This window comes from Hevea brasiliensis, chromosome 17 (assembly GCF_030052815.1).
Source record: "Hevea brasiliensis isolate MT/VB/25A 57/8 chromosome 17, ASM3005281v1, whole genome shotgun sequence".
NCBI lineage: Eukaryota > Viridiplantae > Streptophyta > Magnoliopsida > Malpighiales > Euphorbiaceae > Hevea > Hevea brasiliensis.
Window position 1 is genome coordinate 3,616,535 of NC_079509.1, and position 15,510 is coordinate 3,632,044.

At 29.4% G+C, this 15,510-nt stretch overlaps 1 protein-coding gene across 1 annotated transcript; it reads right to left on the reverse strand.

The window, feature by feature from the left end:
- Positions 1-13,078: 13,078 nt before the first annotated feature.
- On the reverse strand, positions 13,079-15,162 carry LOC110658137 (S-type anion channel SLAH3). Its single transcript, XM_021815623.2, has 4 exons — positions 14,760-15,162; positions 13,913-14,683; positions 13,763-13,794; positions 13,079-13,676 (listed from the first exon to the last, which is right to left on the reverse strand). Exons 1-4 carry the CDS (start codon positions 15,102-15,104, stop codon positions 13,361-13,363), a joined length of 1,464 nt encoding a protein of 487 aa, XP_021671315.2. The 5' UTR covers positions 15,105-15,162; the 3' UTR covers positions 13,079-13,360.
- Between the last annotated feature and the right edge of the window lie 348 nt (positions 15,163-15,510).

A 15,510-nucleotide genomic window follows, 5' to 3' on the forward strand; every position in this document is an offset into this window, starting at 1 on the left:
ACACTTGAAAGACAAGATTAGTGTTATCAAAAATTAAGAGGTCTATCCTGCCAAAAAAAAAAAATCTATAATCAAAGCACTAAATAAGGATTAACAAGGTTTGAAAGAACATGAAATGAGTTTTAGATCGTTAGTATTAAAATTATTTTTAAAATTAAAATTTTTTTATCAGCATTGAGTAGAATAACTCAAGCACTATTATGCTATTCTATTCAAAACTCTTCGTTCATATCATTTGAATTATTACTCTAAAAAATTAGAATTACACTTCTATTAATAGTTAAAATTTTTAACACGATAATAAAATACTCAATTTTATAATTAATATTAAAATTATGGCTATAATTTTAAATCCCTGATGAATATGAGAGATTACTGGTATTCAGGGGTGATAATTTTGGACACGACCCACAAATACGATACGAAAATATAAGATTTATGTTAGGCTTATTTGTATTCGTATCGACCTATTTATGACACAATTATAATCGTATCGTATTACGGGTTAATAAATTAACTCGACTTGACACATTTATGACACGATTTAATATTCGTGTCACGTGTTGACCTGTGAACTACTAAACTATTTGACCCACTATGACCCATGAACTTACTTATGTAGCGTGTTAAATGAGTTAAATCGTATTAAATTAATTATTTTATATTAAATGGATCATGTTGTGTTAAATACACTTAATATAATTTAATATTAATCGTGTCGTGTCATATAATTCGAATAATAGAAGGATCATATTCGTGTTTAAATTTTTAATATAATTTATTAATCATGTCATTTTCATATCAATTTTAATTATATTCGTGGTGCATATTAACACGATACGCAATACGATCGATCCATTAATTCGAATCGTCAACCTACCGGCACTGAGGTGGCAGGGTGGAAAATTCGAGTGACATCGTGGGAATTTTAAATGTCTATAAACGACAAAACAGGAAAATGGCTGCCCACATATGAGAGAAACGTAAGAGTAGGCCACAACTTATAATAAATAATATAATAAATATTTATAAGGGATAAGTCCAATCTTTAGTTTTTTTTTATCCATTTTTAGAACATATCTTTTTCAAAACAGATTTATTTATTTAATCGTTAATTATAATAAAATTTATACATAATTATCATAACTAATAATTTAAATAAAATTATAATAATTTTTCTCATTAAGCACGCAAAGCACTGAGAGGTCAAGGGAAGAAAACTAAGTTCTAGAGTTGTTGAAAACTGAAGAATTAATTAAGTAAACAATAGAGTTGTTGAAAATGTTATTTAATTGTTGAGAAAATTTTTTTTTTAAATATATATATTTTAATTAAATATATTAAAATAATTTAAAATGACAATTTAAAAAAAAAAATTCAACAGATGAAATTTTTTTTCTAATTTTCTTATTTTTTAATAAGAAATTTAAATTAAACTAATTTCACTTCCATTAGATTTAAATTTAATTTTTATTATAAATTAAATAATTTAATTTTGATTTTAAACAGACACCTACTTAGATTAACTAGAAATTAAAAAATTACATCCTAAATGAGAAGTGATTCTTCTTGACATCCAAATGCAATACATTCTCTTACTTCGGCATTGATATATTATTAAAATAATAGTGAGCCTTACAATAAAATATAATGAAAGACAGACGAAAACGAAAGGGAGTGGAAGAAATGTCAACCGCAAAAACTTTGTGAAATACCCAATAACGAAATGAACAACAGGAATGAGATGGATGCCTATGCCATAGCCTTTACCCAAGTTTTGTTATTTTCATATCTTATTAATTTGACGTCATACCTAAATATAACACTAACAAAAAAAATAGATAATTTGGACTCTAAGAACGATGTGAAATTGAACTAAAGAAATTAGAATAGTTGGCTGAACTGAATACTCTAATAGATTTATTAAGTCATTTTTACTATTTTCTTCAAATTTTGAGGACATTTTTTTAGAGAAATGAACTTTTTTTTTTCCAGATAAAACATCTATTTGACTTTGTTTTATTTAAAAAAAAAAAAATTCAATAATGGTCTTAGAATAAAGATGATGATGCAATGGACCAGAAGTGGAGTAACCTAAAATCTTTTAGCTGCATGGATGCCAATGCTAACCCAACGCCATTATGGAGAGAATTAACTTCTACTAGAAATTGCGATAAATTTTATCATTACACGCAACATTCTTATTAATTAATAAATTTATTAATTAATTGAATTAGCTATTGGAATCTATTATGATAAGTAATTTTTTTTAGGTTTTTCTTTAAAATAATTTTATTGAGTTTTGCATGGAAATATTTGCTAATCTACGTGTTTAAATTATTCCAATTATTTTTTTTGTTTCATCCTACAATCTCAAAGGCATGCGCAGTCCATCCTGCCTCGTGCTCAATGTCCTCTGCTTTTTTCACTCTTGGAAAATCCTTTGTATTCCATCAAATCAATAAACAATTACAACATACTTTTAAGTATTTTATTATAAAATTAACATATAACCTAATTAATTTACATTCATTCATACATGGCAAAGCAATAGAGCTGAACGATTGCGTCCGTGCAATATGCTGGGAATGATAAAAAATTTTCTTCGTTCTTATTCACTTTAAACACCCTGACCTCAATTAATTTCTTTCAAATATTTCACATCAGCTAGGTTCATGTTGGTGATGTGTCTCTGACAAAAATTTGGATAATTCTCTCCTATTAAATTTATGATGACGAGTTAAACTCGATCCATTTTTTTATCATAGTATCAGAGTATCTCATTAGTGCTTAAGCTTCTTATAAATACTTCATGCTCTAAATATTAACTGTGAATATGAAAAGGGTGTATTAAGTATCTCACATTGGTTAGGTATATAAATAAAGTAATCTTTATAAAGACTTGATAACCATTTCCCTTGAGCTAATTTTTGAAAGATAGTTAAAAGGTTGATCTATTTTCTCATCAATTTCAAATTTCATCTCCAAACTCATAAAGCTCGAAACTTCATACTGTTAGGGTCTATTTGGCATTGTTGTTCTATTCTACTCTTACTATTTTAAAATTGCTAATCGTAAAACTACTATTTTGAAAAATAAGTTTATCTGGTTGGTAATTAAATAGAAAATTATTGTTAATAAAAAAAAGATATTTATTATGTGTATGATTAAAATTACTGTTTAAAATGTTGTTAGAGGCAAAATGACCAAAAAGGACAATAATTATAAATATGCTATTTTAATTTTGGCAAAAAAGACTTTTTAAGTCCTTGACAATTATTCTTAGAGTCAAACAAGTCATTATCAACTTAGTTGATTTATTTAAGTCCCAGACAATTACTTGTAAAGTCAAATAAGTTATTATTAATTTAGTTGATCTATTTAAGCCCCTAACAATTATTATTAGAGTCAAATAAACTCTTGTCAATTTAGTTCATGCATTTAAGCCTCTGATAATTACTGTTAGAGTCAAAACATTAAAAATTTAGGTTAAAGAGGTCTAATTTCTATCATGTGACTTACACGTGATGTATGATGTTTAGTTGACATTTATTTTTGCTACATAACCTAAAAGTTAAACTCTTTACTACTCTCTGCAACTTAATTCCATCGATAGAAGAAAAATAATTGAAAATATGAGTGTTGTTGTAATATCTGCCATTTTTCGATGTCAAAATATCTGTCCTTGACAGAATATTCTAGTGAAAGTTAAAATTTCACTAGCTAGAGAGTGACGGTAAGATGTCAAAGTATATTCAAATATGTGTAGTTGAGATGTTCGAAATATATTTAAAAATGAAAAATATTTTAAATGTTTTATTTTCTAAAAGTTTTAAAATGGTTGTTTTGGGCAAAAGGAATTTTGGCAATCGAAGGATGGACTTTCGAAAACTGAAGTATTTTTTATAGTTCAAATGCCTATTTAGATAGAACGGACTTTGGCAGCTAAAAGTATGGCTTTGGGCAACCGAAAGTCCATCAACTATTAAGGGTATAAAAATGACCACAGCTTATTTTTTTGCCCAAAACACTTGGGTTTTTCTCCTTTCCTCTCTCACTCAACTTTAGGGCATACAAAGAGCTATTTGAAGAGATTTCCTTGAGTTTTTAAAGATCTGGAGGTAGATTTTTCCATTTAGAAGTTTGAAAGAGTATATTCAAGTCTTGAGGTTCTAGTTTTCTCACCTCCAAGCTCCAAGAAAAGAGGTAATTTTCTTTTCTTATCGATCTAATAGGTAGATCTAAGAGAGTTGATGAGGAATTAGGTTTCTCTAACTTCAATTTTATGAAAAATTGTTTTTAAATTGAGTTTTGTGAAGTTTATATGTGCTAGGGTTAGAGTTTTGTAATTTTATGTTGAAGTTACATGTTTTGTTATTAGAATAGTTATGTTTAAGTGTCATGGGCCTTAAATGGCTAGTTTTCCCATGTTGGATTTGAAGAAATCCATATATATATATATATATATATATATGTTATTTTGAGTTTGGGGAAAAACTAGGATTTGAGTTTTTGATTATTGTATATGAGTATTAAGCATGTTTTCAAGTTGTTTTAGGCCTTAAAGATGTGTATTTGTGATTAAATTGTGTTTTGGAACTTCTGGACGAGTTTTGAGGTTTTGGGAGAAGGAATCTATAGGTTTTCGACTTGAAAATTCTCAAGTTCGGCTGTTAAAAACCAAAAGTTCGGCAGTCGAAGCATACAGTTTCTTAGAAAATTTGAAAAATTTTCAGATTCGGCAACTGAAGTTAGCACTGGATAAAAGTGTTGTTCGAAGCCTAAGACTTCAGCAGCCGAAGTGGATTTTGCCTGACTTTTCTCCCTTCTTTTTTAAAGTTCTAAAACATGGTTTCATGGTTTTCAAGGGCCTATGATAAAATGTTTATGATATCTATAGAATTTTAGAACCTTGTATAACACTCTAGAATCCAATTTTATAGGATCGAGCTTAAGAGACTCAGAAGGTTAAGAATCCGAGGATAGCTATCATTCAAGCTAGGTGGTTGATAGGTGACAAGAGGTAAGTAACTCTAACATTAATAAAATGAAAATTATTCTAAAGGTAATTAATAATCATCCTCATATATTACGTCATATTTATTTAGGATGTATGCATCTAGAATATGAAGATGTTGCATAATTGCATAATTTGTTATTGATTCATTGATGGATGATAGATAACCCACTGACTCTTCCCATGTTTATGATTATGTTACGTTATGTATGTTATAGATCCATAAGTAAATTCTATGGGGAGATCTTTATGATGCCCTTCAAGGAGATCTGTAAGTTGTCCCAGGGTGCATGACACAAGTCATGTTTTAAGTGAAAGTTTTGAGAGTTACTGATGACAAGTTCATCTTACATGAAATATTTGTGATGTGAAAATCCATGTGAATGATACATTACATATGTGTGAATGAATGATATAATTAATGTTTGTTAGTTTTCTTATTAGGCTTGTGTAAGCTTATCCCATTCCCCTAAACCCCAGATGCAGAGTTGCAAGACTAAAAGAGTTTTTGGAAAAGAGAGCATAAGCGGTAACTTTAGCATTTTTCTTTATGTATGATATATGGGTAGATGAACATGTAAAATATAAATGGATAGTACTGTACTGGTAATTAAAGGAATTTGAAGTTATGTAGTATTTTTAAGTATGATGATGTATATGCTATGTTAACTCTTTTTTGGGAGTATGCATGTCGAACCATTACGCTTTAAAGTTTATGTATGTTAAGGTTCAAATTCTGAACCAATTTTATGTTATGAACGTCTTAGTATGTATAAAAAGACTAAAGTGTAATAGTTTGGAGTATGTTTAAATAGCGAGTTACAAGAATATGTATATATTTTATAGACTTTAGGCTTGCTACGGATTCCCGCAGCATTAAACTTACCCGATCTGTAGCGCCGGTAATGGCCCCCAATTTTGGTCGTTATAGTTGTGCACTGTTATCACCATCAAGCATGCCCATTGACGAAATTAGTGCTTTTTAGCATACCCCATACTGGATACAGAAGAGAAGCTTTAGGCGCTGCATGACCTAGTGGCACTGGGATTGTTAGAATCACGTTTAACAAAGAGCACACACAACACTAAATAGAGGCTTATAAAAGAGAATTTTCAATTCATAAGAGTTTAAATGGATTAATTAAATTGACAAGAACTTATTTAACTCTATGAGTAATTGTCAGGGGACTTAAAAGGATAAATTAAATTGATAATGGCTTAATTGACTCTAAGAGTAATTGTGAAAAGTTTAAAAAGATCAACTAAATTGATATGAACTTATTTGACTCTAAAAATAATTTTCAGAGTTTAAAAGGACTTTTTACCTTTAATTTTATGAACAACTAACTTTTTGTTTTATTCTACTCTAAACTACTATTACACTTGATCGACTTCAGTTTCATCTATGAATTGAGGCCATGACCTCTACCCACAAATTATAGTTCTCGCACATGTAAAGGGCAAAACAGAGAAAATGTACTGTAAGTGTAACATTATGTTCATTAATTCTGAGGGGATAATCTTTCAAATAACTATGGACACAGTGCACTAAAGAAAAAACAGTGAAAATGCCACCAGCTTTAATATATTAGTATAGAAATATGCCTTCACCAATTATAGTTCCTTTTTAGTTTTAATTTCTCTATGAAGAAGAAAATTAACACAAAACCCACTAACATTCTAGCAGAATCAGGCTACAATTACTTGTTCTTTTGATGCTTATAAACTATTATGTTTTATTTTGTCTGAGGCACATGATGAAGGTATATGTAATACCCCGAACCTCCGAGTTATGAATAGTACCATTTTTGGTCCGTGACTAATACTATTCAAAGACACCTTGAGGACCAAAAATAAATAGAAAATTAATTGAGATAGACACAATAAAAATTCTAGTGAACAAAAAAGCTAAGGACTCATCGGGTATTATAAAAAGAAGGATTATGACCCGATGAGGGGCATTTTGGTCAATTCACCTCAAGAGTTGAATTTTGACCAAAATGTCAATTAAATTAAATGAAATTAATGAATTGAATTATGGGGTAAAAATTGAAGAAAAATTCAAGTAAAAATATGTAAGGGAAAATTTATGAAATGAAAACTTAAACTTTCATTTCCATTATGACAAAATTAAAATGAAAGACTTATGGGCTTTTAATAGTTAAATTTAATTATTTAATTAAAAGGAAAAATTAAGTGTAAATGTAAAAAAAAAAAGAAATAAAAATTTAAATTTAATTATCCTTATGACACAATTAAAATTTATAATTTTAATAAACTCATTTTTGGGATAAATAAATAAATAAATAAATAAATATATATATATATATATATATATGTCTTCTTCATTTCTTTTTTTTCATAAGATGCCACCACCCTCTCCTCTCTCTTCCTTTCTCTCTCTTTTTCTCTTCTTCTTTCACTTCTTCCCCTCATTGATTTCCCCTCCCAAGTTTTAATTCTCTTCATAAATTTCATAGCCCACTAAAAGAAAACATCAAAGAGATCTTTGATTGAGAGATTAAAAGCAAAGAGAACAAGAATTGGAAGAAAAGTGAAGTTGGAAAGAAATCAACAAGAGGTAAGTTTCTTTTCATGTTAGATTAGTTGTATAAACTTAGAATGAAGTTAATTTATGATGAAATTTCATAAGAAAATGAAAGAAAATATGTATGGAACCTAAACTAGTGTTTTGGCCAAATGGGAGAAAAATTAGGGTTTGATGTATTTTCAGTTAAATTGATAATAAATCTAAGTTAAAGTGAAGTAGTATGCATGATTGGAAGTAGTAAGATTTTATGGGATTGCATAAATTGAATTATGGAAGATTAGGGTTCATGAGAAAATTGGGTTTTGGTGCTAGAGAGTGAAGTTGGTGTGTGTAGTATTAAATTATGATCATTTGAGGTTTATTTAGTTTGAATTGACATTGGGTTGATGAATGGAAGTAATGAAATGGTAGGATTAGGGAAAATTACAAACTTTGGTGTTTGAAAATTGTGAGTTTTGTGCTAGGAAGTGCCATTGATGTGTCAATGCTAAATTATAGTCATTTTGGGTAAATTAAATGTGAATTGAGGTTGGTTAGAGGGAATAATTGAAGAAATGAAAAATTTAAACCTAGGGCAGAATTTGCACACTGAGTTCAGTGTGTTTGACAGCCCATAAATTGAGCTACATAACTCCAATTAGTGTGAAACCAATTGAAAATGAAACTTAAGATATAGGGCTAGAATTTTCATGAAAAGACCCACCCCAGAAACTGCCCAGAAATTGCCTAAACCTTGGCTTGAACTTAGAGACACAATTCTGGAACCTGCAGAATTTGACTATATAAACAGTAAATTTTGCATGACCATAACTCTCTCTAGAAAACTTCGATTTAGGCGATTCTTGAACCGATAGAAACCTAAGACATAGTAGAACATTTCATATGGAGAACTTGAGGCCAAATTATGGACTTAACCTAATCAAATTGCTGAGCAAAATTGAATCATCGAATCTGTAGAACTGCAGATTTATATATGAACAGTAAACTTTGCAAGGCTATAATTCTTTCTAGAAAACTCCAATTTAGGCGATTCTTGAACCGATGGAAAACTAAGACATAGTAGAACATTTCATATGAAGAACATTAGACCAAATTATGGACTTAACTTGATCAAATTACTGAACGAAGTTAGATTGATAAATCTGTCAGAACTAAATCTGTAGCATGAACAATGACAATGAACAGTAATCGTGTTTTGGGCATAACTTGAGCTACACAGCTCCGAATTAGGCGATTCAAAAAGGAAAACAAAGTTAAGACCTAAATGAACAATTTTCATGAAGAACACCTCATCAAATTATAATCGAAACTAGGTAAAAATTGGGTTCAAAGATTGGGGCACCAAGCTGTCCCAAAACCAAAATATTCTAAAATTTTTAAAGCTAACTTGGGATGCATTAGACATACATATAATGAGTTCTTGGCAGCAATTGAGATTGGTATTGAGGTATTCTATTTTTGTATTTTCAATAAAAAAAGAAGTTGGAACAGACAAGGAGAAGTAGGTAACAAGGAAGGAGAATTATTGAAAGTTTATGCACAACTAATCTTTTTCTTTGTTTTAGCTTTGTAAATTGATTTGAATGAGTTTATTTGAATGAGTTTGATTTAAAATAAGTTTATTTTGAATGAGATATGTTTTTCTCTTGTATTTGAGGAATTTGTGTGTTACCACCCCTTTTATGGGTTTTATGATGATTTGAATATGTTATTGTTTTGCAAACGTGATTATTGATTTAGAAACTCTTGAAAGTTGTTTTGAAACCACAGTTAGCATGACAGTCCCTTCGGAACTCCCCAGTAGTAACGGCTACTTGGGGTTTTATAATTGATATTGATTATGTCTCCCATTAATAATGGTTAGTGAGATAAGACTATATGAGTACTCATTAGCTAGCTAGCCCTTCTCTCATTAATAACGGTTAGTGAGGTTGAGATTGCTTTGTCGTGGTGTACAACACGGCACTGATCGTGAAATTTAGTGTCATAGCCTGAACTGTGTGTTGATGTTGGCAACACTAATGCTTTGTGAATTGTGATTTATGAAGTATGATTTCTAATTTGAAATGTTATTTCAATAAATGGCTCTTATGAACTTAGAACTATTATGAAGTTTTCATGCTTAAAAAAAATATGATTTATTATACTTTGACAAATTGTGTTTTACCTTAAGTTTTAAAGTTATTAGTTGTGCACCACTGAGTGATATACTCAGCAATAGCTTCTTTATGCTGTCGCAGGTAAGGAAAAGGAGAAGGCTGCCGAGTGAGAGACTTGGAAGCAGCATTTTAGTATTGTTTGTGTGTATATATTGTAGTTATACCTCTGTAATTTCCTTTTAATGTATTTTGCACCTATATGCATGGATGTACGGACATTGAGCAGTTTGTATTTAAAAGCATTGCATTGCTATCACATTTTGAGTTTGTAATTATTTTGTATTTATTTTGTATTTTACTTTGAGACATATGAAAATGTAACTTTTGCAATATTTAATCTATCATTATTTCCAATGAATGTTTACATGAAATTTTAACTATTCTCATGCAGTTTTCCGCAAAAGAATTTATAAGATAAAAAGCTATGGCTTGTATTAAAATCCTTTGTAGCATAACTAATGGGTTATCGGTAGGTGGAGTTCGGTGATTCATTAGGTATGCTACGGGAACATATCATGCCTTACAAAGGATAAGGTGTGACAGTATAACATAACATATATGCCATAGGTGATGAACTGGAAGGATGAGAACCACTTGGTTGTTTCTGAGAATTCAAGCTACTGTTGCTATCAAAGCCTGCCACTTCCTTCGTTGATGTGCATTTGATGAGTGTGGGAATGGATTCTCCATGCTTTGCTAAATCTAGGATTTATAATCTAAAACAGCTACACCTGAAAGGCAGTAATGTGAATTTTCAGAATTAGCTAAACCTCCAACACGCAATCGCCAAAAAACCAATCATTTTTGGTGATCATTTCCATCTCAGATTGTAAATCTTTAATATTATGTTAACCCATATAAGTCGATTTCCATTGGAAGAGGACATTCTTAATCACAAAGAAGTAAACTCATTATCACTAAACAGCTAAAAGATCATTCCCCTCATCAACTGAAAAGGAACAACCGGAGTTCTATAATCGTGGTTACATGGGAAGAAAGTAGAAAGCAATGAATTGGGATGTCTGAGTTAAGACCACCGTATTGACACAGAAAGCAGACATTTCAGATTCATGAACAGATATAACTGTTGATTAATCGAGCAGAATTATCATAAACATGGAGAATATGTACTCACCTACAACTTTGCTAAATCTTTAGCGGTTGATAAAGGAAAGATTTGTAAAGGGTTCTTTTTTGGAAAAAACACAGAGTTAGCTTTCACTAACAGCTAAAAAAGAGCTGCACTGTATCATAAGGTTTTGCTATGTATATCTTAGTTGAAACACTTGAATTTTTTTAATGTTTGTTTCATTGTTGCCAGTAAGAAACAGGGATGTCGCACATGTTCCCACCATTGTTGTTGAGAATGGAGGCTAAAAATGGTTCTTAACTCAGTTTTATATTGTGGTTTTATTTCATTGTTATAATATTTTTTATATATAAATTTATACAAATATTATATTAAGAATTAGGAAATCGGAAAGTCACATTAATAAGTTATTAGTAATAATAAAACATATGGTCACAAATTTAGCAAAACCGATAAGTTTTATTTAATATATTCATATTAATTATTAACCATTATTGATAAAATATCAATAAAAGAATATAAATAAGATGCATTAAAATTATTGGCAATCACTTAGTTCTTTGATTGTACTTTTAATTATTTTTCCTTATTAATTCTAAATTGAAAATTTTTTGTAATTATATATATTAGTTAAATTTTTATGTTAAGAATTAGTAAACTAAAAAGTTATGTATTAATAGTGGGTTTAGTAAGACTAATGGATTTTATTTAATATATATATATATATATATATATATATATATATATATATATATATATATATATTATTGATAAAATGTAATTTTTTTGCAATTATAATTCATGAATATAGATGTAAATTAATTTCATTTAAATTTTTATTTTAAATATTAAAGACTAAAAGTCACATATTATAAGTTGTAATAATAAGAGTAATAAATTTTATTTAATATATACATATTAATTATTATTATTATTATTATTAATGAATTTTATTTAATTTAACATATACATGTTATAAATTAATTTTATTAATGATAAAATGTACTTTCTTTTGCAATTGTCTAAAATATATATAAAAGTATGAATAAAAAAACAACTTATGAACAAAAATATATTTTTTTTTATCTTATTTGTAACTCTATTATTTTTTACATAAATTATTGAACTTTTTCTTAATCAAGTTTTTTTTTTTATTTAAAATAAAAATTTATAAAAAGAAATTAATTAAAATAAGAGAATCATATTTCCTTTTAAAAAAAATCATGACTTCCATATTAAAAAAAAAATCGATAGATTTTTATAAATAATTAACAAAAAATAATTAAAAAATAGATCATGGCTTTTTAAAAATTTGATAAATACCTATTAAAACTCAATTTGAATAATTGTTATTTATAATTAAAGGGAATTAATTAAAATAAGAAAATCATGTTTCTTTTTAAAAAAATAGTAATTTCATGTTTTAAAAAAAATTGATAAATACATATTAAAATTCAATTTTTATTTATAATTATTAAAATTAAAATTTTATTTAAAACGAAAATCATTTTTTATTTTAAAAAATACAACTTCCATGTTTAAAAAAACATATTATAAAATAATTAACTTAAAAAATAATTAAAAAATGAGTTCATGCCTTTTTAAAAAATTGATAATACCTATTAAAAATGTGATAAGAATAGTTGTTATTTATAAGCATAAATATTAATATTTAACTTAAAAGATAATAAGGGTAATAAACTTAACTCAACTTAACTAAGTTTTTATCCCAAAAATTTATTAAGATCGACTATATGAATTCTCTTTCTTCACTCTAAACAAAATAAAAAAATTATATCACTTATATAAAAATGAATTGAATTCAATTAATTGAATAATTTTTTTTATTTATATATTTGGCTTCAAATAGGATGTGAACTCCAAAGATAACCCTAATAACACTGAACAACTCATTAATAGTAAAATAATTTTTTTTTTTACAAAAAATTTATTTCAAATAGAGTGATATTGTATTCTCTAAAAATAAAAATATTATCATGAAAATAACTCAATTAGAAAAGTATCCGGTAAACCTCTAGCAAACTGTATATTGCTTCGTATATGTAATTTAAAAAGGATTACATATCTATATTTTAAAATTTACTTGCATTTAGACATATCTACACAATAAATCTGAAATTGTCACATTATATAAAATTATAATAAAACCCACTTAAAATTATAATTTATTAATTTTCTACTAATTGAGTGTATATAAAACTGCTTGCACATAAGAATTTCCCTTTTCCTTAGAAGTAAAATTTATGCTTAAATTTGCTAATTTATTCCTCACTTATCCCATAGAACAATACAGTACTCAACCTCACCACATAAACCCTAAATTCCTCGTCAACACATGCTCACTAGAATTTTCCTTGCAAATTAATTTCTCGAGTGCCTCGCCTGGCCAGGGCGCTAGGTTGAAGATTCAGAAAATGGCAGCCACTTGGTCATAGGCGTTCACTACTTATTTACCACGGTCTAATAAGCTACTAGGAGGGGTTTGTAGAAGCTTCTATGTCTTCCCAATCTGAGGTTTCATACTACCCGTAATTTTCAATCTCTTTATTTTCTGAGCTTCCACGTCTTCGATGGGACCATTTCTTGTGACGATGATGATGATGTTTTGGTCTCTTCTCGCTAATGGCAATGGCGATGTCATTAGGGAACAGGTCTCGAAGCACAAACGCATGTACTATTGTGGTTACAAGCAGAGCTGTGACTATAAAAGTAGAGGTGATAGAGAGTATGACAGCTAGAGTTCGAGTTAATATGTTGGTGACTTCATTTGAGTACCTAATGGTTGCAATGGCAGCTCCAGTCATGGGGAAAGTGTAAGCCCACCAAGCCAATGAGAACCTATAATTTCAAGAAAGCATAGACGTAAGTCAAGCTCAGAAGAGGACTGATGGACAGGAAAACAGCTTCAGATGTTAGAAACTTACTTAAATCCTCGGAAAAAATTTATACGAACTGCCTGCAGAATTACAGAACACAATAGCATGGTTAGAAAATGGAGACCAATCACACCAAGGATGCAAGTTAGTTTGCTGTTTTTCAAATGCTCAAATTGAACATGTGGTAGAGAGGCTTACTAGTGAGAAATAAAGAAACAGGGCAATGAAATAAGCAATCCTCGAGCCATAATCAAAGGAGCCTTGAATCTTTGCCCATGCCATGGAAGCAACGCTTGGTGCTGCAACAAATAGAAAGAATACTGGATGGAGCTCCTTTTGGAGCGTTTCATTTGTTGGAAGTCTCTGATAGAGGGTTACAAATAGCACTGTGTAGTGAGCCAACCCAACAGCAAAGAAGAAAATAGGCCCTTCTTTTAGCCCCATTGATGCACCCAACAATGCCCCAACAAAGTTCCCTAAAATTGAGAGATGATTTGAAGGATTCGCCACTCTTGAAAGCCTTCTTTGTCCTCCACACATCCACTGTCCGTAGATCTTAAGCTCAAGACAGAGGATTGGAGTCATGAGAATGAACCAAAGGACACTATGCAGGTTGTTAGCAACTGATGGAGGCACTCCAAGTGCTAAGAACAGGAGGGCTATCCATGGTGCAAAGAAGAAATTGACACGGATTGGGTGGTAGTATTCACGGCGAACTGCTTCAAAGTAGAGAATCACTTTGACAAGATAGATGGAAGCAACAGTGGCTACAAGAGCAAGAGAGATGCACCATAGGATAAGATTCACCTTTGGGCTAATATGGAGAAATTTTGTGGAAGCAGAGGTGGCCAGGGTTTTCCACATGATTGCCTGGCTGCTAATGCCAAGACAGATACCGAATGAAGTGATGGGATATCGGAGAAGAAATGGCCATAACTTGTCATCTGGTAGCACTATTTCCTCTGAGGCCTATGAAATTAGCAACAGAAAAGGATATTCATGATCAGAATAGATAAATATGAATTGGAGGAAGCTAAGCACTTACTCTAAGGTTCTCCATCTCAGGCCCTTCCAATGCATCGTAGTATCGATCCACAGGTAAAGCATCCACATGCTCCACAGAATTCTCTGGTGAAGGTTTACGTGGCTTCCCACGTAAATGTGATATCTGCCTCTCAAGTTTCCCAGACCATGTTTTGAAAGAATCATAGCTTTTATCCTCCAGTTTTTGATGGTTATCAGAATTTGTAATATTGACTCTCACCTCATGGTTATTAGAAAGAATCATAGTAGAAAAAACCGAAATTCCATTGCTGAAACTTGTTCCGCCATTATCTGAAGGAACCTTTTCGTTGATCTCTGAGCTGTTTTCCCTTGGAGAAGTTGGCATGCTAATAGAAATAGAATTTTTAAAAGGGGGCAAAATTAATTCTCGAACATATATATATATATATATATATATATATATATATATATATATATATATATATATATATATATATATATATATATATATATATATATAACTCTTTACAAGATGGAAGGACTAAATATAATATTTATCATATTTAATACAGTACAATCAAACCTCGGAATATTTTAAATTTTTGTTAATTTTTTATAAAATTTGACATTCGCAAAAATAATTAGAGAACTCTTTTGATGAAATTGAACATATATTTAAGTAATTAATTTTAAAAATAATTAGTATTTGAGTTATACTTTTAATTATTTGATCTTAATTTAACTCCTCTTTGAAAAATATTTTTATTATTAATTTATAAATCATCAAAGGT